Source organism: Heloderma suspectum, chromosome 1 (genome assembly GCF_057233095.1).
Source record: "Heloderma suspectum isolate Gila_16-S chromosome 1, 16-S_ref, whole genome shotgun sequence".
In the NCBI taxonomy this organism is placed as follows: domain Eukaryota; kingdom Metazoa; phylum Chordata; class Lepidosauria; order Squamata; family Helodermatidae; genus Heloderma; species Heloderma suspectum.
Window position 1 is genome coordinate 372,709,536 of NC_139458.1, and position 26,517 is coordinate 372,736,052.

The 26,517-nt window shown below is 42.9% G+C and overlaps 1 protein-coding gene across 3 annotated transcripts in view; it reads left to right on the forward strand.

Moving 5' to 3' along the window:
* Nucleotides 1-17,433, forward strand: part of DRC8 (dynein regulatory complex subunit 8) — a 43,709-nt gene extending 26,276 nt beyond the window's left edge. For 2 of the 3 annotated variants that reach the window (XM_084832331.1, XM_084832346.1), the window contains exons 3-9: nt 5,561-5,633; nt 12,301-12,325; nt 14,459-14,508; nt 14,632-14,711; nt 15,805-15,847; nt 15,959-16,025; nt 17,080-17,421. In XM_084832331.1, the coding sequence (XP_084688457.1) occupies nt 5,561-5,633; nt 12,301-12,325; nt 14,459-14,508; nt 14,632-14,711; nt 15,805-15,847; nt 15,959-16,025; nt 17,080-17,195 (454 nt within the window). In that variant the 3' untranslated portion in view covers nt 17,196-17,421. Of the gene's footprint in view, nt 1-5,560; nt 5,634-12,300; nt 12,326-14,458; nt 14,509-14,631; nt 14,712-15,804; nt 15,848-15,958; nt 16,026-17,079 lie in introns of all 3 variants that reach the window. The other variant, XM_084832338.1, reaches the window with a different exon arrangement.
* Nucleotides 17,434-26,517: the final 9,084 nt, after the last annotated feature.

Consider the following 26,517-nt stretch of genomic DNA (forward strand, 5'->3'; position numbering starts at 1 on the left):
ACTTATCTCTTTACACAGGCTTTCTCTGAAATGTGACCCAGCCAGCTATGGTTTGTAGCACACAGTAGAATGTATGGTTTTACTGCTGATTAATTTTGTATTGGGCAGAGCATGAGATGGCTAGATAGCATCACCGATGCAATGAATATGAACTTGAGCATGCTCCGGGAGAGAGCGCAGGACAGGAAGGCCTGGCGTACTATGGTCCATGGGGTCACGAAGAGTCGGACACGACTGAACGGCTGAACAACAATTTTGTATTGTGTTGTTTTATTGTTATATTCTTGTTGTTTTGTTGCCATTGTATTTTATGTTCATGGCTTTGATACCTCTGTGAAAAGTGGTATATAAATTTGAGTAATACATAAAAATAAATAAAACATGTGATATGATATTGAGCGCCAGTGTGGTGTAATGTTTAGAGTGTTGGATTGGGACTCAGGAGAACTGAGTTCTAGTCCCACTCAGCCATGAACCTCGCTGGGTGATTTTGGGCCATTCACACTGACTCTCTGCCTAAACTACCTCACCGGGTTGTTGTGAGAATAAAATAGAGAGGAGAAGGATCATTTAAGCCACCCTGGGTTCCTTAGAGGAAAAGCATGAAATGAGATATAAATGAGATATAAATGTAACGATAAATGAAATTATAGTAATATAAGCTCACCAATGCAGGACTATATTTCAGTTAGTAAATTGGAAGTACTGATGAAATTTGACAGTATGAAACCATGCTCTGCCATACAGTGCTCAGGCAACATGCCCCCTGCATTTATTTTAAAGAACATTTCTTCCCTTTGCTCCAGTGCTTTGAATCGGCCTCACTCCTTGTTTTGAGGTGGCAGCAGTCGCCATTGGCACTGCATTGCCAGTACTCCAGGGAAACTGTACTGCACTACAAAGGAGCTTTAGGGGACACTGAGTGGGTGGATGGATGGGGGCAGAGATTAGGTTGCTGGTAGCCTCTCTGTGCCTTATTTTAAGGACCCTTAGAACTGCTCTAACATCAGCACAAATTGAAAGGCTTCTGTAAGATAGTTAGGGAGGCATGTAGTGGAAGTCTCCTTTTGCAACAGCAGCTGAACTGGAGTACAGCATTAGGCTGTAGGATTGTTTTGTTTCCATACAGACCTGAAAACAAGAAACTTAAGTTGCAATCCTGTACCCACTGACGTATAATCCTATAATAATCATTAGGCAGCTTCTAGCACTACCAGTCAAAATACATTGTACAGCTATTTTGTCTTTCCCCCCTTAATGGATTTTCTGTGGTAAAAAAAAAAAGATGGAAGGAGCAGTGAGAAAACATGAGAAAGTTACACATAGAAGATGATGTCATAAAATTCCATGAATGAGAGGGCAATTGCATAAGAGTGTCATCTGGAACCCCTTCATGGATCACTGCCTTGTTGTGGTGAAGGGGCTTGCGTAACTCAGTGAAGCCATAAGCTATGCTGTGCAGCGCCACGCAAGATGGACAGGTCATGGCAGAGAGTTCTGACAAAATGTGGTCCACTGGAGAAGGAAATGGCAACCCACTCCAGTATTCTTGCCAAGAAAACCCCATGGAACGTATCACAAGGCTAAAAGAGATGACGCCGGAAGATGAGCCCCTCAGGTCGGAAGGTGTCCAATATACTACTGGGGAAGAGCAGAGGGTATTTCCAAGTCGCGCCAGAAAGAGTGAAGTGGCTGGGCCAAAGCCGAAAGGACCCTCAGCTGTTGATATGTCTGGTGGTGAAAAGAAAATCCGATGCTGTAAAGAACAATATTGTTTAGGAACCTGGAATGTCAGATCAATGAATCAAGGTAAGCTGGAGGTGGTCAAACATGAGATGGCAAGATTGAACATCGACATCTTGGGAATCAGCGAACTAAAATGGACAGGCATGGGCGAATTTAATTCAGGTGACCATCATATCTACTACTGTGGGCAAGAATCCCTTAGAAGAAATGGAGTAGCACTCATAGTCAACAAAAGGGTGGGAAAAGCAGTACTGGGGTACAATCTCAAAAACGATAGAATGATCTCAGTACGAATCCAAGGCAAACGATTCAACATCACAGTAATTCAAGTCTATGCCCCAACCACTGATGCCGAAGAAGCTGAGGTTGATCGGTTCTATGAAGACCTACAACACCTTCTAGAACTAACACCCAAAAAAGATGTCCTTTTCATCATAGCGGATTGGAATGCTAAAGTAGGAAGTCAAGAAATCACTGGGATAACAGGCAAGCATGGCCTTGTGTACAAAATGAAGCAGGACAAAGGCTAGTAGAGTTTTGCCAAGAGAACACGCTGATCATAGCAAACACTCTTTTCCAACAGCACAAGAGACGACTCTACACATGGACGTCGCCAGATGGTCAATATCGAGATCAGATTGATTATGTCCTTTGCAGCCAAAGATGGAGAAGCTCTATACAGTCAGTAAAAACAAGACCTGGAGCTGACTGTGGCTCAGATCATGAGCTGCTTCTTGCAAAATTTCGGCTTAAATTGAAGAACGTAGGGAAAACCACTAAACCATTCAGGTATGACCTAAATCATATCCCTTATACAGTGGAGGTGACGAATAGATTTGAGGGATTAGACCTGATAGACAGAGTGCCTGAGGAACTATGGACGGAGGTCCGTAACATTGTTCAGGAGGCAGCAACGAAATCCATCCCCAAGAAAAAGAAATGCAAGAAAGCCAAGTGGCTGTCTGATGAGGCTTGACAAGTAGCTGAGGAAAGAAGGGAAGCGAAAAGCAAGGGAGAAAGGGGAAGATATATCCAACTCAATGCAGCGTTCCAGAGAATAGCAAGGAGAGACAAGAAGGCCTTCTTAAATGAACAATGCAAAGAAATCGAGGAAAACAACAGAATGGGAAAGACTAGAGATCTCTTCAAGAAAATCGGAGATCTCAAGGGAACGTTTTGTGCAAAGACGGGCATGATAAAGGACAAAGAAGGCAGGGACCTAACAGAAGCAGATGAGATTAAGAAGAGGTGGAAAGAATACACAGAAGAACTATACAGGAAAGATCTGAATGTCCCTGATAGCCATGATAGTGCGGTCACTGAACTTGAGCCAGACATCCTAGAGAGTGAAGTCAAGTGGGTCTTAGGAAGCATTAGTAACAACAAAGCTAGCTGAGATGACAGTCTTCCACCTGAGCTATTTAAAATCCTAAATGATGATGCTGTTAAAGTGCTGCATTCAATATGCCAACAAATTTGGAGCACTCAACAGTGGCCACAAGACTGGAAAAAGTCAGTTTACATTCCAATTCCAAAGAAGGGCAATGCCAAAGAGTGTTCAAACTACCGCACAATTGCGCTCACTTCACATGCCAGCAAGGTGATGCTCAAAATCCTACAAGCTAGGCTTCAGCAGTATGCGAACCGAGAACTACCGGAAGTACAAGCTGGGTTTCGAAGAGGCAGAGGAATTAGAGATCAAATTGCCAACTTTCGCTGGATAATGGAGAAAGCAAGAGAATTCCAAAAAAAGTCTATTTCTGCTTCATTGACTACGCTAAAGCCTTTGATTGTGTGGATCACAACAAACTGTGGCAAATTCTGAAAGAGTTGGGAGTACCAGACCACCTTACCTGTCTCCTGAGAAACCTGTATGAAGGCCAAGAAGCAACAGTAAGAACCAGACACGGAACAACCGATTGGTTCAAAATTGAGAAAGGAGTACGACAAGGCTGCATATTGTCGCCCTGCTTTTTTAACTTATATGCAGAGTACATCATGAGAAACGCCGGGTTGGATGAATCACAGGTTGGAATTAAGATTGCCGGGAGAATTATCAACAACCTCAGATACGCAGACGATACCACCCTAATGGCAGAAAGCGAAGAGGATCTAAAGAGCCTCTTGTTGAGGGTGAAAGAGGAGAGTATAAAAGCGGGTTTGAAACTCAACATTAAAAAAACTAAGATCATGGCATCTGGCCCTATCCCTTCCTGGCATATGGAAGGGGAAGAAATGGAAGCAGTGACAGATTTTACTTTCTTTTCTTGGGCTCCAAGATCACCGCAGACCGTGACTGTAGCCATGAAATTAAAAGACACTTGCTCCTTGGGAGGAACGCTATGGCAAACCTAGATAGCATAGTAAGAAGCAGAGACATCACCTTGCCAACAAAGGTCCGTCTAATCAAAGCTATGGTTTTCCCAGTAGTAACGTATGGCTGTGAGAGCTGGACTATAAGGAAGGCTGAACGCTGAAGAATTGATTCTTTCGAACTGTGGTGCTGGAGAAGACTCTTACGAGTCCCCTGGACTGCAAGGAGGTCCAATCAGTCAATCCTAAAGGAAATCAACCCTGAGTGCTCATTGGAAGGACAGATACTGAAGCTGAAGCTCAAATATTTGGGCCACCTAATGCGAAGAGAAAACTCTCTGGAAAAGACCCTGATGCTGGGAAAGACTGAAGGCAAAAGGAGAAGGGGACGGCAGAGGATGAGATGGCTAGATAGCATCACCGATGCAATGAATATGGACTTGAGCACGCTCCAGGAGAGAGCGCAGGACAGGAAGGCCTGGCATGCTATGGTCCATGGGGTCATGAAGAGTCAGACACGACTGAACGACCGAACAACTCATCTGGAAGCATGCCGTGTCTCTACAAAGTTGTCCAGCTTGTGGTTTCCTCTTGGTGCTTTTATCCACTGTGCCAGTTTTTCTGCAAATGCAATGGTTCACATGAGTTTGTGCCAATGTTCTTTCGAAAGTAAAGTATTTGATTTCTAGTACTTCCCTATTACCTGTGTCATGGATGCCAATACAAAAGTTAGCACTTATTTATATGCTACCCTCCCAGAGAACATAGAATTGCAGCCCTAGAGCACAATCCTATGCATATTTAGACAGAAAAACGTCGTCCAACTCCCAGCATCCCTCCAGCAAGCCATGCTGTCTGGGGAACTGCTGAGAATTGTAGAACTTTTTTTCTGTCCAAACATCCATTGGATTGCGCCCTTAATGTATTTTACCTTATTTTGGCTGGAACTGAAATGAATGATTTTAATTTTCCATTGGTCTCCATTTTTTCTCTCTCACTTAAACCCTTTCCTCAAACTTCTCTAAATCCATCTGTATTTCCAGGTGTTTCTGTAACAAGTATTTTATATGTTTTGGATATTGTTGTATAGCACTATTATCCATTTCTCCTTTTTAATTTACTTTGATGGGTACACATGTCCAAATCTTGCAACACTTTTTCAGTTAGCACAGTTCCATTGATTTAAAAGGGAACTGCTTTCACATGCTTAGTTAGTCCATAAGTCTGTCTCCAGGAGCAGAGCACTGAATAGGCCTGAAGTGGTTTTAGATATCTGTGAAATATGGCTTGGATCCTAACATAAGAGAAGGGAAAGAACTTTACAGAAGGAAAGTTTCCCATGCCCTCCTCTCCCTTGTAGCTGCCCACACTCCCAGAAAAAATGTGTCTTGGGTGGGGGGGTTCTAAACAATGTGGGATGGGGCACAAGGAGCAGCTAGAGGAGTGGGGAGTTGACCAAACTTGGAGCTGAATTTATTAACAAAGATATTTTCCCTTTCAGAGAGATTGGCACAATCATTAGGTCATTAGGCTGCTGCCCAAGTGAGGGGGATCTACATGATATGCTTGCAGAGGTAATTTACACATTTTTTAAGTTCTACCATGTTATAATTTTATACAGGAAATCTGACCTCATTATCTAAATTAGCTAAAGTTAGACATATGATATGGATGAATTTCATTCAACAAATGGAGTATCGCAGTTTAGCCACACCTAAGTGCCTACTACACATGGTGTTAAACTCATGAGGAGGTGGGGGACCACTGCACCAGCACCAATTCAGTAGGGCAATGTGTCAGCCACCTTGTTGCTTCTGCCACCTCTCACTCCTAATCAGCCTAAGTTAGGACAAGTGAGCTTCCCATGACTCAAGGCTTATTTAATTGGGAATAGGGGGACCGCCAGCTAAATTTCCTTTCTTCTGATGGTTAAGTCTAAGCCCATCTTCTCCTCATCTCCTGTTAATTTAAATCCTGTTGAATAATTCAAACAATCTAGGCAGCATGGAGGGAACTCCAGTACTATCTATCCCTTTGATGGTACAGGAATCCAGTCAAGCCCAGGTGTCAAATTAATCAAGTTTTATTAAAGGAGAATATAAAGGGGAAAATAGGAGAAAGCCAGTGGGTATGCACAATAAAATTAAGTAACTTACCGATCTACTTACATCTACATTGAGCTGTCTGGCATAGCAAGCACACTTCCTGTATGTAAAGAATTAGGGTGACTCCAGTGTTCTGTGGAATCTCTTGAGATGGTTAGAGAGTGCCAAAAAAATAGGAGCAAATATTCCATGTTTTCTGTCATCTAATGTCGGGGGCAGGGAGTAACAGCTGAGGGGTGATCTGCCAATGGGATGAGCTGTCTGGGGATAAGTCCGAGATGCACATGGGCAAGTCATGTGTGAGGGAAGAGGCAATTAACACCGGGAATGCCCTCAGGGAAGAGGGAAGGAAATGGTTAATTTTTTCATGCCAGATGACCTTGTGGATTTAAAGGAGGCTTGGTAGTACACAATCTAGGGGGTTTCATGAAATGGTGTCTAGTTATTCTACCCAAACTAAGAAAAGGAAATGTATGTATACCTTGACACACAATGTACAACAATCAAAAAAGTCAAAGATATGCCAGTATTCCCACAACTTCAATGTCACTAATACAATAAACTGTAAATATTGAGCACAAAATGTATTTAAACTGTGGGTACAATCCTCAATTATTTAAAAAGCACAACCAAAAATCAAAATCTGTAGAATACAATGTAATATATGACAAATTCTCATACAGCCTGGCACAGGCTACATATGAATGAAAAGGTATATATATAGTCAATATATAGTCCATAAGATGAAAATGATGGAATAGTGGTTCATATCACTCCTCGCTGGATGCTCATGGAATTGGTAAACAGGAAAAAAATACTCTATGATCTCAGAACAAAGCCAAACCTGTTTCTGCCTATGTAGCCTTCTTCAGTGGCTTGAAGCAAAACAAAAATTAATGCTTTTAAGAAAACTAATCCATTAATATACAGTATTACGTATTAATATTTTTTTCATTAATACATAAATATGCAGACCAGCTATCCCAATTTTTGGTGTACAATATCAACAGTGCTCTGTAAGAAACAGTTACAAACAGTGCTCTGTAAACAACAGTGCTCTGTAAGAAACAACCCCTTCATGGATCACTCCCCTTCATGGATCACTGCCTTGTTGTGGCGAAGGGGCTTGCGTAACTCAGTGAAGCCATAAGCTATGCCGTGCAGGGCCACCCAAGACGGACAGGTCATGGCAGAGAGTTCTGACAAAATGTGGTCCACTGGAGAAGGAAATGGCAACCCACTCCAGTATTCTTGCCAAGAAAACCCCATGGAACGTATCACAAGGCTAAAAGAGATGACGCCGGAAGATGAGCCCCTCAGGTCGGAAGGTGTCCAATATGCTACTGGGGAAGAGCAGAGGGTATTTCCAAGTAGCGCCAGAAAGAGTGAAGCGGCTGGGCCAAACCCGAAAGGACACTCAGCTGTGGATGTGTCTGGTGGTGAAAAGAAAATCCGATGCTGTAAAGAACAATATTGTTTAGGAACCTGGAATGTCAGATCAATGAATCAAGGTAAGCTGGAGGTGGTCAAACATGAGATGGCAAGATTGAACATCGACATCTTGGGAATCAGCGAACTAAAATGGACAGGCATGGGCGAATTTAATTCAGGTGACCATCATATCTACTATTGTGGGCAAGAATCCCTTAGAAGAAATGGAGTAGCTCTCATAGTCAACAAAAGGGTGGGAAAAGCAGTACTGGGGTACAATCTTAAAAATGATAGAATGATCTCAGTACGAATCCAAGGCAAACCATTCAACATCACAGTAATTCAAGTCTATGCCCCAACCACTGAGGCCGAAGAAGCTGAGGTTGATCGGTTCTATGAAGACCTACAACACCTTCTAGAACTAACACCAAAAAAAGATGTCCTCTTCATCATAGGGGATTGGAATGCTAAAGTAGGAAGTCAAGAAATCACCGGGATAACAGGCAGGCATGGCCTTGGTGTACAAAATGAAGCAGGACAAAAGCTAATAGAGTTTTGCCAAGAGAACACGCTGATCATAGCAAACACTCTTTTCCAACAGCACAAGAGGCGACTCTACACATGGACGTCACCAGATGGTCAATATCGAAATCAGATTGATTATGTCCTTTGCAGCCAAAGATGGAGAAGCTCCATACAGTCAGTCAAAACAAGACCTGGAGCTGACTGTGGCTCAGATCATGAGCTGCTTCTTGCAAAATTTCGGCTTAAATTGAAGAACGTCGGGAAAACCACTAAACCGTTCAGGTATGACCTCAATCATATCCCTGATGAATATACAGTGGAGGTGAGGAATAGATTTACGGGATTAGACCTGATAGACAGAGTGCCTGAGGAACTATGGACGGAGGTCCGTAACATTGTTCAGGAGGCAGCAACGAAATCCGTCCCAAAGAAAAAGAAATGCAAGAAAGCCAAGTGGCTGTCTGATGAGGCTTTACAAGTAGCTGAGGAAAGAAGGGAAGCGAAAAGCAAGGGAGAAAGGGGAAGATATACCCAACTGAATGCAGAGTTCCAGAGAATAGCAAGGAGAGACAAGAAGGCCTTCTTAAATGAACAATGCAAAGAAATCGAGGAAAACAACAGAATGAGAAAGACTAGAGATCTCTTCAAGAAAATTGGAGATCTCAAGGGAACGTTTTGTGCAAAGACGGGCATGATAAAGGACAAAGAAGGCAGGGACCTAACAGAAGCAGATGAGATTAAGAAGAGGTGGCAAGAATACACAGAAGAACTATACAGGAAAGATCTGAATGTCCCTGATAGCCATGATAGTGCGGTCACTGAACTTGAGCCGGACATCCTAGAGAGTGAAGTCAAGTGGGCCTTAGGAAGCATTAGTAACAACAAAGCTAGCGGAGATGACAGTATTCCAGCTGAGCTATTTAAAATCCTAAAAGATGATGCTGTTAAAGTGCTGCATTCAATATGCCAACAAATCTGGAACACTCAACAGTGGCCACAAGACTGGAAAAGGTCAGTTTACATTCCAATTCCAAAGAAGGGCAACGCCAAAGAGTGTTCAAACTACCGCACAATTGCGCTCATTTCACATGCCAGCAAGGTGATGCTCAAAATCCTACAAGCTAGGCTTCAGCAGTATGCGAACCGAGAACTACCGGAAGTACAAGCGGGGTTTCGAAGAGGCAGAGGAACTAGAGATCAAATCGCCAACATTCGCTGCATCATGGAGAAAGCAAGAGAATTCCAGAAAAACGTCTATTTCTGCTTCATTGACTACGCTAAAGCCTTTGATTGTGTGGATCACAACAAACTGTGGCAAATTCTTAAAGTGATGGGAGTACCAGACCACCTTACCTGTCTGCTGAGAAACATGTACGAGGGTCAAGAAGCAACAGTAAGAACCAGACATGGAACAACCGATTGGTTCAAAATTGGGAAAGGAGTACGACAAGGCTGCATATTGTCACCCTGCTTATTTAACTTATATGCAGAGTACATCATGAGAAATGCCGGGTTGGATGAATCACAGGTCAGAATTAAGATTGCCGGGAGAATTATCAACAACCTCCGATATGCAGACGATACCACCCTAATGGCAGAAAGCGAAGAGGATCTCAAGAGCCTCTTGTTGAGGGTGAAAGAGGAGAGTGCAAAAGCTGGTTTGAAACTCAACATTAAAAAAACTAAGATCATGGCATCTGGCCCCATCACTTCCTGGCATATAGAAGGGGAAGAAATGGAAGCAGTGACAGATTTTACTTTCTTGGGCTCCAAGATCACCGCAGACAGTGACTGTAGCCATGAAATTAAAAGACGCTTGCTCCTTGGGAGGAAAGCTATGGCCAACCTAGACAGCATAGTAAGAAGCAGAGACATCACCTTGCCGACAAAGGTCCGTCTAATCAAAGCTATGGTTTTCCCAGTAGTAATGTATGGCTGTGAGAGCTGGACTATAAGGAAGGCTGAGCGCCGAAGAATTGATGCTTTCGAACTGTGGTGCTGGAGAAGACTCTTATGAGTCCCCTGGACTGCAAGGAGGTCAAATCAGTCCATCCTAAAGGAAATCAACCCTGACTGCTCATTGGAAGGACAGATACTGAAGCTGAAGCTCCAATATTTTGGCCACCTAATGCGAAGAGAAAACTCCCTGGAAAAGACCCTGATGCTGGGAAAGACTGAAGGCAAAAGGAGAAGGGGACGGCAGAGGAGGAGATGGCTAGATAGCATCACGGATGCAATGAATATGAACTTGAGCACGCTCCGGGAGAGAGCGCAGGACAGGAAGGCCTGGCGTGCTATGGTCCATGGGGTCACGAAGAGTCGGACACGACTGAACGACTGAACAACAACAAGAAACAGTATATACAGGAAAAGTGCCCTAGTTTTAAAAATTAATTAAGGGAGCAATCCTATGGCTGCTAGAGAGTGGCTAGACAGCCATAGGATATGCCATTTTCTGGGAACTGACTTCCCCCCACTTCCGCACTGCCTTGGAGGCAGTGCGGAACAGCCCCGTCCTCTGTGCTCGCAAAAGGAATGCGGAGCAGCCAGAAAGGGGAATGGCTGGGGGTGTTCTGGGTCGGGGAGAACGTAGCTGCCTGTACAACACATCCAATGTGTCATACGGCAGCCTCTCTCCCTGCTCCATGCTCCCACAGCTAGTCAGCCACAATCGGCTGTCTAGCAGAAAAAGCAGGGCAGGAGAAGCACGGAGGGGATCTGCTTTGGCTAGGCGGTCACCTCTGAGTTTGGAGGCAGCTGCCTATCTCGATAGGATTGTGCCCTAAGACAGAGGTCCCCAACCCCCGGGCTGCGGACCAGTCCCGGTCCGTGGCCTGTTAGGAACCGGGCCGCAGTAGGGGTGTGCGAAACCCCCTTAGCTTGGGTCCACGGGGGGGAGGCGATCCGTCCGTCCCCCCAGAAACCTCGCTGGCCGTGGCCGGCTCCGCTCCGCGGCGAGTCCACAGAGCTGCCAGCTGGCTCCAGCCGCTGGCAGACTTCTGGCAGCTGGGACGCAATGGCGTCCCTGTTCTTCAAGTAATAGGCTATGTAAATCTTTACGTAGCCTATTACTGCAAAGAACAGGGGCACATGTCCCTTTGGCCGGAAGTCTGCCAGCGAAACCATCCATGGAAAAATGGTCTTCCACGAGACCGGTCCCTGGTGCCAAAAAGGTTGGGGACCACTGCCCTAAGATGTTAATCAGGATCAAAACTGCTACTGTTGAAAGTGCTCTGTATTCTGAAGGAACTTAAATTTAACTTTTAATCTTAACAGTATAACTTATGAATATAACCATGGCAAGGAATGTATTTTACTAAACAAACAAGCATTCAATATCCTGATTGAGTCCTTGGGGTACTATGGTATTAAGTTTATATTTATATTATATTATGGATTTATAAACTTAATACCATCTTAATCAGGCATGCAATACAGTAAGGCTTGATATATTACAAACGCCACTTACTAGAACACTTGGTAACAGACTTGGATACGCTGAATGTAGAACATGCAGTGGTAAGTGATTAGAAATTTGGATATAAATATTTTTCTTTTTAAAAAACAATCTTGGATAAAAACAGTTTTTTAATTACTTCAGTTAGCTTCAAAAGATTATATCACATATCTTGAGTTTGCCTGCTCTTTTCCACAAAAATGTTTAGCATCCTTGTATTAATTTAATTTTCTAGTTTATTTTCCACTGCATTTTCCATTAGTATTTGGGCCCATTTCCTATATTTACTTACAACAAGTTACAGTAATCACAATGATTTTATCTTATCCTTTTCTTAGAAAATTATCCCATGTAGTAAATACCAGCTTTCAGGAAATATTTTACCTGTGAAACTGATGAAGTGAAATCGTGGCTCAATAATGTTACCATATCAAAAGTAAATGTAGTAATACCGTCTTTGCAGTTTAACTTTACCTCTTTGCAGGGAAAACACTTCTGTAACAATTCCTTAGCCAGTGTTCTCTTCTACAATTGCTACTAGACTACCTCTGTTCCCATTTTAAATCTAGTGCTGGAGGCGAGTCTTGTGACAAAAAAATGTGATCTTGACTATAAATAAAATATATTGTTTTTCATGGACTGTTTCTTCCAAGATAAATAACTACTCCAGTGGAAACAATTACATATCACAACACTTTATTCTTGCAATAACTTATTTTATAGGCACCAACAAGAAAAAACAAAAAAGGCAAGTAAAATGAATTTTGAGATGGGTAAATTAGATCAGGAAGGCAAAGAAAGCGAATGAAACTTACGTGTAACATGAAAAAAGATTATGTTTTGAAGGAATTTCCAGAGGGATAGATGTGTTAGTTCGTTGCAGCAAAAACAACAAACAGTCTTGTGGCACCTTAAAGACTAACAAATAAGCCTTCATGGACTAGAGTCCACTTCATCAGATGCATGAAGTGCTATCCTGAGCTTCACGTATATATACAAATGGTTGAAGGGATATATACACCTGCAGCATAAGATAATACTTCATGCATCTGTTGAAGTGGATTCTAGTCCACAAAAGCTTATGCCATGATACATTTTCTTATCTTTAAAGTGCCAAAAGACTCCGTTGTTTTGAAGAAGGAGTGTTTTGCATAAATCTCCTATTACCACTAGAGGACAATGTTGAGTTACTAAAAATGTTCACTCTCTCCCTTGTTTCATGTATGACTTAGGAGTACTATGCTAATGTATAAACTGGGCGAATAAGTAGTCAACATAGAAGTTTTTAAAGCCACATGTTTTTGCTGTACAGTCATTAGAATTCTCTATTAACTAGTTTTTCTTAATTTTAAGTTCTGAGAATGCATCCAATTAATGTTCCATGATTCTTCCAGAATGTTTTCAAATTTTGAGATAGGACAGTTTATACAAGGAGTAATGTGTCTTATGAAGTCTCAATAGGAACACTTCTATCTATACAAAATATTCAGAAGCTGTTTGAGGGAAGGGTCAGTCAGTGGTAAAGTACATGCTTTGCATGCAAAAGGTCCCAGGTAAGCCTGGAAAGACTCCTATTTGAAACCCTGGAGACCTGCTGCCAATAATTATAGACAACTCTGGGGCAGATGGACCAGTGGTCTTAACTTGGCAGCTTCCTGTGTTCCTAAAACAGCCCTGGAGAATCCCAAACTACTTTTCAAACTCCTCCAAATTCAAGCACTATCTTCAGACTTTATTGCAAGAGGAGTTTAAAGGAAAAGTAATTGTGGTACACATGTGGTGTCTTCCCTCTGAATTTTACTTTAAACCTGGGTGGGGGTGGGGTTCATGTGAGGTGGCACAAAGGGAGAGAGAGGGATGGGGTGGGAATGGGGACAGAGTGGGGGGATGGCATAGAGAGCAAGAGAGGACTATGCAATCCTGCAGTGTTACATACTCTGCAAACCATTTGCTGCAGCCCCCAATTGACTGTTCTTGTATGTAAACAGTCCTTGTGCCAAATCCCCAAACTGCTTTATGAACTCAGGAGTTTAAGGAGCAATGTTGGGGTAGCTTCTGAACAAGAAAATAGGAAACAAATATTGATGCATTCAGAGAATATGCTTGTGCATCCCTTTGCTTGTAAGAGCAAACTAAAAGAAGGAAGAATAGGAAACATCTATGGTTGCCATCTATCTCTCTACAGTTAAGGCCTCTCACAGCAGCTGTCCTTATCCCCTACCAAGCCACATAGCTTCTCCACATGGGGCTTTTGTCCTGCTATTGAAATTGGTTACTCACAGAAGTTTGCGAGTCCTGTACATGACGTCGTCAACCTCACTTAATGACCTTTATCCCATTTTTTAAAAAATCGGAGATAATGAGCTATCAAAGTACAGCATGTTTAGTTCCCTCATGAAATGAGACAATCCCACAAGAAGAGGAGCTAAACTACAGTGCCATCTAATGGCTAAATAATAAAACATAGAACACACAGATGTGGGGTGGGGGAAGGTGGGGAAAGGGAAGTGTGTGTAAAGGGAGCCCGTCATGACCCTGCATTTAAAACGGAAGCAGAAAGTCCCAGTAAAGTTACAGGATTTTAGTATGGTGTAGAAATGCTCACAGTCAGGCACATCAGGCCATAGCATGGCATGCTGAGACATTCTGCTCGTTCTGTTTGGGCATCCACTGAGCCAGACTTTCATCACCCTCCCTTCTTTCACTTGTTATGTATATACACAAGCAGATGCATGGTCTGGGCAAAGGGTCTGGGTGCTCAGTGCTTTGTGTGGAGCAGAAGGCATATCTGTGGCCAGTGCTGCTGATCATTGAGGGCAGAGAGGGGTGAGGACTGGTCAGGCATATCTTCTCTCCTTTTTTGTCTGCTTGCATGGTACAGATGCCCCATTTCTCTGTGTTGGTTCATGGATCACCCATGTGGAGGACAAGGTTAGTACCTTTCTTTTATTATTTCTTGCAGTTATTGGCTAGTTTCAACTTCAGTGAACTAGTTTTTCTTTCAGTTTTCCAGTGTGTCATCTTGATTACATACTGATTTATTTTTATTTTTAGGTAGAAGAAGAAGAACCAACTGGGTTTATTCGTTTGGAAAAATTTCTTCCTATGATGACTAGAGTATTAATGGAAAGAAGGTAACAGAAAAAGGGATTTCAGTTTCTATAATTTGAATCATGCATTTAGTGTCAGGATTGATTCTGAGCGCAGGGAGATAGTTAGCAGCTCAGATTCAGAAGAGGAGCAGCCAGAACAGGGGGAGGTATTTTTCACAAGCCAGTTCAGATATGGGTAGGCGTGCTTCTCAGGTTACCAACTCGCAGATGGCCCAGCATGAAGCTTCCTCCTCACCCCCCTTTGTGAGAAGCAGCGAGCAGGAGGAGCTTGAGGACTGTGACCTAAGAGACGCAAGGCGGTGGTGCAGAGCTAAGGGGGAAACCTCAGGGGCGGAGCTCAGATGGTCGAAACGGTTAGCAATGCGTGAGAGGCTATGCATGGAAGCATCATGTGAGAGGCGGGACCTCCCTCCCTAAGTTAGCCTAGCCACATAGGCTCCCTTTCAAACTGCGGGCAACTTTTGGTGATCCCATTTCAATCCCCTGGAGGCATTTCTTTGTAGCCAGAGAGTCTTTGAGGATTTGCATCTCTAATGAACCTGTGAATAATGAATTAAAGGCATGAGACTGAAGCCTCTCATTTTGTGTTTGTGTGAGTGCTTAAGGAAAGAGGAAAGCAGTGCATATTTAGGACACTTATCATCATCATCATCCTTCATAGATTCAAAATAGATTCCAGGGTAAAACCTGGTTTGCTCTGAATCAAATTAAGCTCAAAGGTTAGCTAATTCCCTTTTAATATTGTACATTTTGCAAGGGAATCTGAAACAAGTTCATGCTAAATAAAATGTTCACTGAACAGTTTCCTTTCCTCCTTAATGCTGGTGATTATGAATGTTTCCACTGAATGGGTGTGAGTGTTTCCACTATTTGTTAGTCCATTTCTGAGATTTGGCTTAGCGTGGGACATGCCTAAGCTAAGCCAATGCACGTTCATAGAACACGGTTTTAAAACAATATTTGTGGCCCTGATGTTATGCTGATTCCACAGGCAAATATGCCTGCACAAATGTGGGATTTGGGGAGCAGGGTCAGGGAGGATGGGTTTCCAAAGTAGCAGAGCAACCTTTCAGCTGCACATTACATCACTATTTTATTAATTGACTTATTTTAGATACCGGCCTATTCCAGAAGATGTTCTTTTACGTGCATTTGAGGTCTGTATCAATAAAATTCTGCTTATGGGGTGTGGTTGGGAGCGTGGAATACTTCTTAAACATTGAGGGAGTAGGGTAAAAATCTACATCCCATATTCTCTTTCTTTTTAGGTTTTAGATCAGAATAAATGTGGACATCTTACTAAAGATGAGTTAATCAAGTATATGACAGAAGAAGGTAAAATGTATTTTCTTTTGAGAAAATCATGTCATCTTTGTACAGTACTTTGAGGGAGCAACCCTATGGCTGCTAGACGGCGGGTAGATGGCCATAGGATATCTGGTTTTCCAGAAACCAACCTCAGAGCCTGTGCGCCGAGGTCGGTTCCCAGAGAACTGACCTCACTCCACTTCCATGCTGCCTCCGAGGCAGCGTGGAACAGCCTGGTCCGCTGCGCTCACAAGAGGAATGCAGAGCGGACGAAAAGGGGCGTTCTGGGGCAGGGAGGGTGGAAATGCCTGTACGACACATCCAATGTGTTGTACAGCAGCCTCCTCCCCCGCTCAGCCCTCCCGCAGCTAGACAGCCGAAATTGGCTGTCTAGTCACGAATGCAGGGCAGGAGAAGCATGGAAAGAACGATCCCCTCTTGTGCTTCTCCTGCCCTTCATTGAATAGGTGGTTGCCTCCGAGTTCGGAGGCGGCCGCCTATCTGAATAGGATTGCGCCCGGAGTGTGTGACAAGAGATTAGCAACTGGAGGCCCAAGACCAAAATTCAGCCCCCTAAATAGTATTAGCTCTTTTCCATTGCCAACCAGTGCTAGAAGCAGTGTATGGAGAGAGCAGTGGCTGTGGTAACGGAACTTCTCAGCAGTTCATTTTGGGAAATGGTGAGTGGGCCATGGCCCACCACCCTGGCCTTCCAGTAAAACTGGCTGCTGATCTGGGATGTACAGTGTACTCCATATTGGCTCAGTTCTGCATGCCTTGCTAGCGCTTGTGTACAGCTGAAGAACTAACCTGGGAGAGGGGATTTTGACCGTGGGTCAGAGGTTCCTCACCCTGCGTTATACTCTTGTATGTGTTTGTAAAAATTTTACATGCACATCTTGATTATGTAATCATGCAGTAGACCTTGTTGAAATATGACTATCAATAATATAATTTGGTAAACAACATTTTTTATTATTATTCTTGATGTGAATTGTAAAAACTCAAAGATCAAGAATGCTTGAGGTTAGGCAGTAGAAAATCTCACAGCCATTTGTAAATATTCCTATTTCTGCTTCAGGTGAGCCTTTCACACAGGAAGAAATGGAGGAAATGCTGTCTGCTGCTGTAGATCCAGAGACAAATACTGTTCGCTACAAAGACTACATTTCAATGATGGTTGTGGATGAAAGCTAAGCACCTTGTGTAACTTATATGTCTGAACATTCTGCCTGATATTGGTGAATTAACTTCAGTGGAGTTGCTTTGTATTTGCCAGGGGATTTCAGCAAAGGCTTACGCTGAAATAATGTATCTATGGAAATATTGTCCTTTTTACTTAGTAAAATACAAAGGTTCCAAAATATAGTTTGTAATGTCAATCTGTTTGAATAAGAGACAAGAAATAAAATTCATATGTTGCAAAGGAAACATTAACAGTACAATCCCATACATGTCTACTCACAAGCAAATCCCATTGCTTACTCCCAAGTAATTGTGTATAGGATTGTAGCCCAAGGCTGCAATATTAAACACACTTACTAGGGAGTAAGGCCCATAGAACACAGTGAGATTTACCAAGTAAATGTGCATAGGATTGCACTGCATATATATTATAAATAATAGTAGTTTTGAGAAAAAATAGACATTTCATGAATACATTCAGACAGAGACAAAACTAAGAAAAGCAGGACTTCCAAATTGCAAGGAAGTAAGCAGATTAATCATGTCACAACTAACATTTTGAAGGAAACATGATTAGAAGTTGTTGTTGTTGTTGTTGTTCAGTCGTGTCCGACTCTTTGTGACCCCATGGACCATAGCACGCCAGGCCTTCCTGTCCTGCGCTCTCTCCCGGAGCATGCTCAAGTTCATATTCATTGCATCGGTGATGCTATCTAGCCATCTCATCCTCTGCCGTCCCCTTCTCCTTTTGCCTTCAGTCTTTCCCAGCATCAGGGTCTTTTCCAGAGAGTTTTCTCTTCGCATTAGGTGGCCCAAATATTTGAGCTTCAGCTTCAGTATCTGTCCTTCCAATGAGCACTCAGGGTTGATTTCCTTTAGTATGGACTGATTTGACCTCCTAGCAGTCCAGGAGACTCGTAAGAGTCTTCTCCAGCACCACAGTTCGAAAGCATCAATTCTTTGGCGCTCAGCCTTCCTTATAGTCCAGCTCTCACAGCCATACATTACTACTGGGAAAACCATAGCTTTGATTAGACGGACCTTCGGGAAGGTGATGTCTCTGCTTCTTACTATGCTGTCTAGGTTTGCCATAGCTTTCCTCCCAAGGAGCAAGCGTCTTTTAATTTCATGGCTACAGTCACTGTCTGTGGTGATCTTGGAGCCCAAGAAAGTAAAATCTGTCACTGCTTCCATTTCTTCCCCTTCTATATGCCAGGAAGTGATAGGGCCAGATGCCATGATCTTAGTTTTTTTAATGTTGAGTTTCCAACCAGCTTTTGCACTCTCCTCTTTCACCCTCAACAAGAGGCTCTTTAGATCCTCTTCGCTTTCTGCCATTAGGGTGGTATTGTCTGCATATCGGAGGTTGTTGATAATTCTCCCAGCAATCTTAATTCCGACCTCTGATTCATCCAACCCGGCATTTCTCATGATGTACTCTGCATATAAGTTAAATAAGCAGGGTGACAATATGCAGCCTTGTCATACTCCTTTCCCAATTTTGAACCACTCGGTTGTTCCATGTCTGGTTCTTACTGTTCCTTCTTGACCCTCGTACAGGTTTCTCAGGAGACAGGTAAGGTGGTCTGGTACTCCCATCACTTTCAGAATTTGCCACAGTTTGTTGTGATCCACACAATCAAAGGCTTTAGCGTAGTCAATGAAGCAGAAATAGATGTTTTTCTGGAATTCTCTTGCTTTCTCCATGATGCAGCGAATGTTGGCGATTTGATCTCTAGTTCCTCTGCCTCTTCGAAACCCAGCTTGTACTTCCGGTAGTTCTCGGTTCGCATACTGCTGAAGCCTAGCTTGTAGGATTTTGAGCATCACCTTGCTGGCATGTGAAATGAGCGCAATTGTGCGGTAGTTTGAACACTCTTTGGTGTTGCCCTTCTTTGGAATTGGAATGTAAACTGACCTTTTCCAGTCTTGCGGCCACTGTTGAGAGTTCCAAATTTGTTGGCATATTGTATGCAGCACTTTCACAGCATCATCTTTTAGGATTTTAAATAGCTCAGCTGGAATACTGTCATCTCCGCTAGCTTTGTTGTTACTAATGCTTCCTAAGGCCCACTTGACTTCACTCTCTAGGATGTCCGGCTTAAGTTCAGTGACCGCACTATCATGGCTATCAGGGACATTCAGATCTTTCCTGTATAGTTCTTCTGTGTATTCTTTCCACCTCTTCTTAATCTCATCTGCTTCTGTTAGGTCCCTGCCTTCTTTGTCCTTTATCATGCCCAACTTTGCACAAAACGTTCCCTTGAGATCTCCAATTTTATTGACGAGATCTCTAGTCTTTCCCATTCTGTTGTTTTCCTCGATTTCTTTGCATTGTTCATTTAAGAAGGCCTTCTTGTCTCTCCTTGCTATTCTCTGGAACTCTGCATTCAGTTGGATATATCTTCCCCTTTCTCCCTTGCTTTTCGCTTCCCTTCTTTCCCCAGCTACTTGTCAAGCCTCATCAGACAGCCACTTGGCTTTCTTGCATTTCTTTTTCTTGGGGATGGATTGAGTTGCTGCCTCCTGAACAATGTTACGGACCTCCGTCCAGAGTTCCTCAGGCACTCTGTCTATCAGGTCTAATCCCTTAAATCTATTCCTCACCTCCACTGTATATTCATAAGGGATATGATTTAGGTCATACCTGAATGGTTTAGTGGTTTTCCCTACATTCTTGAATTTAAGCCGAAATTTTGCAAGAAGCAGCTCATGATCTGAGCCACAGTCAGCTCCAGGTCTTGTTTTGACAGACTGTATAGAGCTTCTCCATCTTTGGCTGCAAAGGACATAATCAATCTGATTTCGATACTGACCATCTGGTGATGTCCATGTGTAGAGTCGTCTCTTGTGCTGTTGGAAAAGAGTGTTTGCTATGATCAGCGTGTTCTCTTGGCAAAACTCTATTAGCTTTTGTCCTGCTTCATTTTGTACACCAAGGCCATGCCTGCCTGTTATCCCAGTGATTTCTTGACTTCATTAAAATTGATCATTATCTTTGGTCAGCATAGATCTCTACTTGTAAAATGCTGGATTGTAAAATGCTGGATTTATAACAAAACTCTAAAACAAGATGACTTTGTTCAGGCTTCATTAAGGAAGTTGTGCAAAGGTCTGTTGAGTAGTCAAACTCAACCTGGTTGTTTGTTAAGGCTTGACATTTCTGGGGGAGCTGTTGTTGAAAGGATTTTCTAGAACTAAAAGCCTTTTGGTGAGCGCTGTTGACTTGGGAACACTCTTTTCCCATTGTCCCAAGAAAAGCAGTTTGTTAACTTTCAGGTATGCTGCAATGCCTCTCTATTTACTCAGGATATATTTTTTTTTAAATCCATCCTAGGGGACTGGTTTGCATTTAAGAAGATTCTCCTGACTGAATTGTGTTTGTGCTGAATATCTCTTCAGAGGTTTACAGCATCAGAATTTCTTGGTGTTACTCTTTAATATTTATCTAGGAATAACCTGGAAGCCTCTGTTAAGAACTAGGCCCCATTGTGTTGAAGGCTTTTAACAAACACACTTGGAAATATACACCTGTCCCAAAGTTAGCAAACTAAAGTCCAAGCAGTGGATAAGATGTGCATAATCACAAGGATGGGCTCACAGGGAATTGAAAAGCATAGAGCATGTGAGACAGTATTGTTTATCGGGCTAAGTAATGTTAAAGATACTGCAGGCATGAAGTTTTGAGTTATTTAGCAAGTTCCGCTTAGCTTTCCTAGGACCTCCTGACATTCAGCTTCTTGGCCAATAATCTCCCCACCTGCCTTTTCTACTTTCCCTTCCTATCAACAGTACACAGAACCTCTTGTCCCTTGGTCCTCTATGAGGTTTTAAGTGACCCTTGTGCTTATATGAGGTTCACTCCCTCATAGAACATTTGTCAATGTTCTGTTGCAGAACTCTTCCCCTTACAATGTTCATGAACATTCCATGACATTATAGCAGTCAGCTAATGCTGAGGAGAGGAGAACATGTGGTCATGTAAATGTTTAGTGTATTATGTATATGAGATCATCAGGAAAAGGCAATTAATCAGAAAACACATGATATGTGCATTGGAAACATTTGTGCTATAAAATAATGACCATAGAATATATATTGTATCTTTTTGAGGGAATGGAGCAGAATGGTGACTAGAGGTTTTCCAAATGGATGTAAATTTGCACTTTGCTTGTGTATTACTAGTGAATTACTGATATACAACGACCAATGTAATCTGCACTTCACCAAGGAGTGAGTGACAGTGTATTAAATCACCACTGTTTATGCATGTTCTCTGTTGAACTCATATTAGCCATAACTTGTTTGTGGTCCAGGAGCAAATTTTGGGTTTTTTTGGTTTTAAAAAGGACGACATACATATGAGGTAACAGAAATACAAAGCTTATCTTGTGATCACAACATCTACTTTTATAGTGATCATAGTACAGCTAGATCATCTCCAGATGCAAATACTGATGAATGTGGCATGACTCAAATACTACTAAAATTCCCCTAAATCCATGCTTTCATTGTTGTTTATTCGTTCAGTCGCTTCCGACTCTTTGTGACTTCATGGACCAGCCCACGCCAGAGCTTCCTGTCAGCCGTCGCCACACCCACCTCCCCCAAGGTCGAGTCCATCACCTCCAGAATATCATCCATCCATCTTGCTGCCCTTGGTTGGCTCCTCTTTTGCCTTCCACTTTCTCTAGCATCAGCATCTTCTCCAGCGTGTCCTGTCTTCTCATGATGTGGCCAAAGTACTTCAGTTTTGCCTTTAATACCATTCCCTCAAGTGAGCAGTCTGGCTTTATTTCCTGGAGTATGGACTGGTTTGATCTTCTTGCAGTCCAAGGCATTCTCAGAATTTTCCTCCAACACCACAGTTCAAAAGCATCTATCTTCCTTCACTCAGCCTTCCTTATGGTCCAGATCTCGCAGCCATAGGTTACTGCAGGGAATACCATTACTTTAACTATGCGGACCTTTGTTGTCAGTGTGATGTCTCTGCTCTTAACTATTTTATCAAGATTTGTCATTGCTCTCCTCTTCAAGAAGTAAACGCCTTCTGATTTCCTGGCTGCAGTCAGCGTCTGCAGTAATCTTTGCGCCTAGAAAGACAAAGTCTGTCACTGCCTCCACGTTTTCTCCCTCTATTTGCCAGTTCTCAATCAAGCTGGTTGCCATAATCTTGGTGGGTTTTTTTAGGTTTAACTGCAACCCAGGTTTTGCACTTTCTTCTTTCACCTTCGTCATGAGGTTCCTGAGCTCCTCCTCGCTTTCATCCATCAAAGTGGTATCATCTGCATATCTGAGATTGTTAATGTTTCTTCCAGCGATTTTAACTCCAGCCTTGGCTTCATCAAGCCCAGCACGTCACATGATGTGTTCTGCGTACAGGTTGAATAGGTAGGGTGAGAGTATACAACCCTGCCGTACTCCTTTCCCAATCTTAAACCAGTCCTTTGTTCCGTGGTCTGTTCCTACCGTTGCTACTTGCTCGTTATGCAGCTTCCTCAGGAGGCAGACAAGATGATCTGGTATCCCCATACCACCAAGAACTTGCCACAATTTGTTATGATCCACACAGTCAAAGGCTTTAGAATAGTCAATAAAACAGAAATAGATGTTTTTCTGAAACTCCCTGGCTTTCTCCAGTATCCAGCGGATATTGACTATTTGATCTCTAGTTCCTCTGCCTTTTCTAAACCCAGCTTGTACATCTGGCAATTCTCGTTCCATGAATTGCTGGAGTCTACCTTGCAAGATCTTGAGCATTACCTTACTGGCATGTGAAATAAGTGCCACTGTTCGATAGTTTGAACATTCTTTGGTGCTTCCCATTTTTGGTATGGGATATAAGTTGATTTTTTCCAATCTGTTGGCCATTGTGTTTTCCAAATTTGCTGGCATACGGCTTGCATCACCTTGACAGCATCATCTTGCAAGATTTTAAACAGTTCAGCTGGGATACCGGCATCTCCTGCTGCCTTGTTATTAGCAATGCTTCTTAAGGCCCATTCAACCTCACTCTTCAGAATGTCTGGCTCTAGCTCACTGACCGCACTGTCAAATCTATCCCCGATATTATTATCCTTCCTATACAGAACTTCCGTATATTCTTGCCACCTTTGCTTGATCTCTTCTGCTTCTGTTAGGTCCTTGCCATCTTTGTTTTTGATCATACCCATTTTTGCCTGGAATTTACCTCTGATGTTTCGAATTTTCTGGAAGAGGTCTCTTGTCCTTCCTATTCTATTATCTTCTTCCGCTTCCGCGCATTGCTTGTTTAAAAATAATTCCTTATCTCTTCTGGCTAACCTCTGGAATTTTGCATTTAATTGGGCATATCTCCCCCTTTCACTGTTGCCTTTTGCTTTCCTTCTTTCTTGGGCTGCTTCCAGTGTCTCAGCAGACAGCCATCTTGCCTTCTTGGTTTTCTTTTTCTTTGGGACGTTTTTTGTTTTCCATGCTTTCATGTTGTTGTTCAGTTGTTAAGTCGGGTCCAACTCTTCATGACCCCATGGACCATAGCACACCAGGCCTTCCTGTCCTCCGCTCTCTCCCGTATTGTGCTCAAGTTCATATTCATTGCATCGGTGATGCTATCTAGCCATCTCATCCTCTTCCGTCCCCTTCTCCTTTTGCCTTCAACCTTTCCCAGCATCAGAGACTTTTCCGGGGAGTTTTCTCTTTGCATTAGGTGGCCAAAATATTGGAGCTTCAGCTTCAGTATCTGTCCTTCCAATGAGCACTCAGGGTTGATTTCCTTTAGGATTGACTGATTTGACCTCCTTGCAGTCCAGGGGACTCGTAAGAGTCTTCTCCAGCACCACAGTTCGAAAGCATTGATTCTTCGGCGCTCAGCCTTCCTTATAGTCCAGCTCTCACAGCCCTACGTTACTACTGGGAAAACCATAGCTTTGATTATACGAATCTTTGTCGGCAAGGTGATGTCTCTGCTTCTTACTATGCTGTCTAGGTTTGCCATAGCTTTCCTCCCAAGGAGCAAGCGTCTTTTAATTTCATGGCTCAGTCACCGTCTGCGGTGATCTTGGAGCCCAAGAAAATAAAATCTGTCACTGCTTCCATTTCTTCCCCTTCTATATGCCAGGAAGGGATGGGGCCAGATGCCATGATCTTAGTTTTTTTAATGTTGAGTTTCAAACCAGCTTTTGCACTCTCCACTTTCACCCTCAACAAGAGGCTCTTGAGATCCTCTTCGCTTTCTGCCATTAGGGTGGTATCGTCTGCGTATCTGAGGTTGTTGATAATTCTCCCAGCAATCTTAATGCTGGCCTGTGATTCATCCACCCTGGCGTTTCCCATGATGTACTCTGCATATAAGTTAAATAAGCAGGGTGACAATATGCAGCCTTGTCGTACTCCTTTCCCAATTTTGAACCACTCGGTTGTTCTGTGTCCGGTTCTTACTGTTGCTTCTTGTCCCTTGTAGGGGTTTCTCAGGAGACAGATAAGGTGGCCTGGTACTCCCATCACTTTAAGAATTTGCCATAGTTTGTTGTGATCCACACAATCAAAGGCTTTAGTGTAGTCAATGAAGCAGAAATAGACGTTTTTCTGGAATTCTCTTGCTTTCTCAATGATCCAGCGAATGTTGGCGATTTGATCTCTAGTTCCTCTGCCTCTTTGAAACCCAGCTTGTACGTCTGGTAGTTCTTGGTTCATATGCTGCTGAAGCCTAGCTTGTAGGATTTTGAGCATAACCTTGCTGGCATGTGAAATGAGCGCAATTGTATGGTAGTTTGAACACTCTTTGGCATTGCCCTTCTTTGGAATTGGAATGTAAACTTACCTTTTCCAGTCTTGTGGCCACTGTTGAGTGTTCCAAATTTGTTTGCATATTGAGTACAGTTCTTTAACAGCATCATCTTTTAGGATTTTAAATAGCTCAGCTGGAATACTGTCATCTCCGCTAGCTTTGTTGTTAGTAATGCTTCCTAAGGCCCACTTGACTTCACTCTCTAGGATGTCCAGCTCAAGTTCAGTGACCGCACTATCATGGCTATCAGGGACATTCAGATCTTTCCTGTATAGTTCTTCTGTGTATTCTTTCCACCTCTTCTTAATCTCATCTGCTTCTGTTAGGTCCCTGCCTTCTTTGTCCTTTATCATGCCCAACTTTGCACAAAACATTCCCTTGAGATCTCCAATTTTCTTGAAGAGATCTCTAGTCTTTCCCATTCTGTTGTTTTCCTCGATTTCTTTGCATTGTTCATTTAAGAAGGCCTTCTTGTCTCTCCTTGCTATTCTCTGGAACTCTGCATTCAGTTGGATATATCTTCCCCTTTCTCCCTGGCTTTTCGCTTCCCTTCTTTCCTCAGCTACTTGTAAAGCCTCATCAGACAGCCACTTGACTTTCTTGCATTTCTTTTTCTTGGGGATGGATTGAGTTGCTGCCTCCTGAACAATGTTACGGACCTCCGTCCATAGTTCCTCAGGCACTCTGTCTATCAGGTCTAATCCCGTAAATCTATTCGTCACCTCCACTGTATATTCATAAGGGATATGATTTAGGTCATACCTGAATGGTTTAGTGGTTTTCCCTACGTTCTTCAATTTAAGCCAAAATTTTGCAAGAAGCAGCTCATGATCTGAGCCACAGTCAGCTCCAGGTCTTGTTTTGACTGACCGTATAGAGCTTCTCCATCTTTGGCTGCAAAAGACATAATCAATCTCATTTCGATATTGACCATCTGGTGATGTCCATGTGTAGAGTCGTCTCTTGTGCTGTTGGAAAAGAGTGTTTGCTATGATCAGCATGTTCTCTTGGCAAAACTCTATTAGCTTTTGTCCTGCTTCATTTTGTACACCAAGGCCATGCCTGCCTGTTATCTCGGTGATTTCTTGACTTCCTACTTTAGCATTCCAATCCCCTATGATGAAGAGGACATCTTTTTTTGGTGTTAGTTCTAGAAGGTGTTGTAGGTCTTCATAGAACCGATCAACCTCAGCGTCTTTGGCGTCAGTGGTTGGGGCATAGACTTGAATTACTGTGATGTTGAATCGTTTGCCTTGGATTCGTACTGAGATCATTCTATCGTTTTTAAGATTGTACCCCAGTACTGCTTTTCCCACCCTTTTGTTGACTATGAGTACTACTCCATTTCTTCTAAGGGATTCTTGACCACAGTAGTAGATATGATGGTCACCTGAATTAAATTCGCCCATGCCTGTCCATTTTAGTTCGCTGATTCCCAAGATGTCGATGTTCAATCTTGCCATCTCCTGTTTGACCACCTCCAGCTTACCTTGATTCACTGATCTGACATTCCAGGTTCCTAAATATTGTTCTGTACAGCATCAGATTTTCTTTTCACCACCAGACACA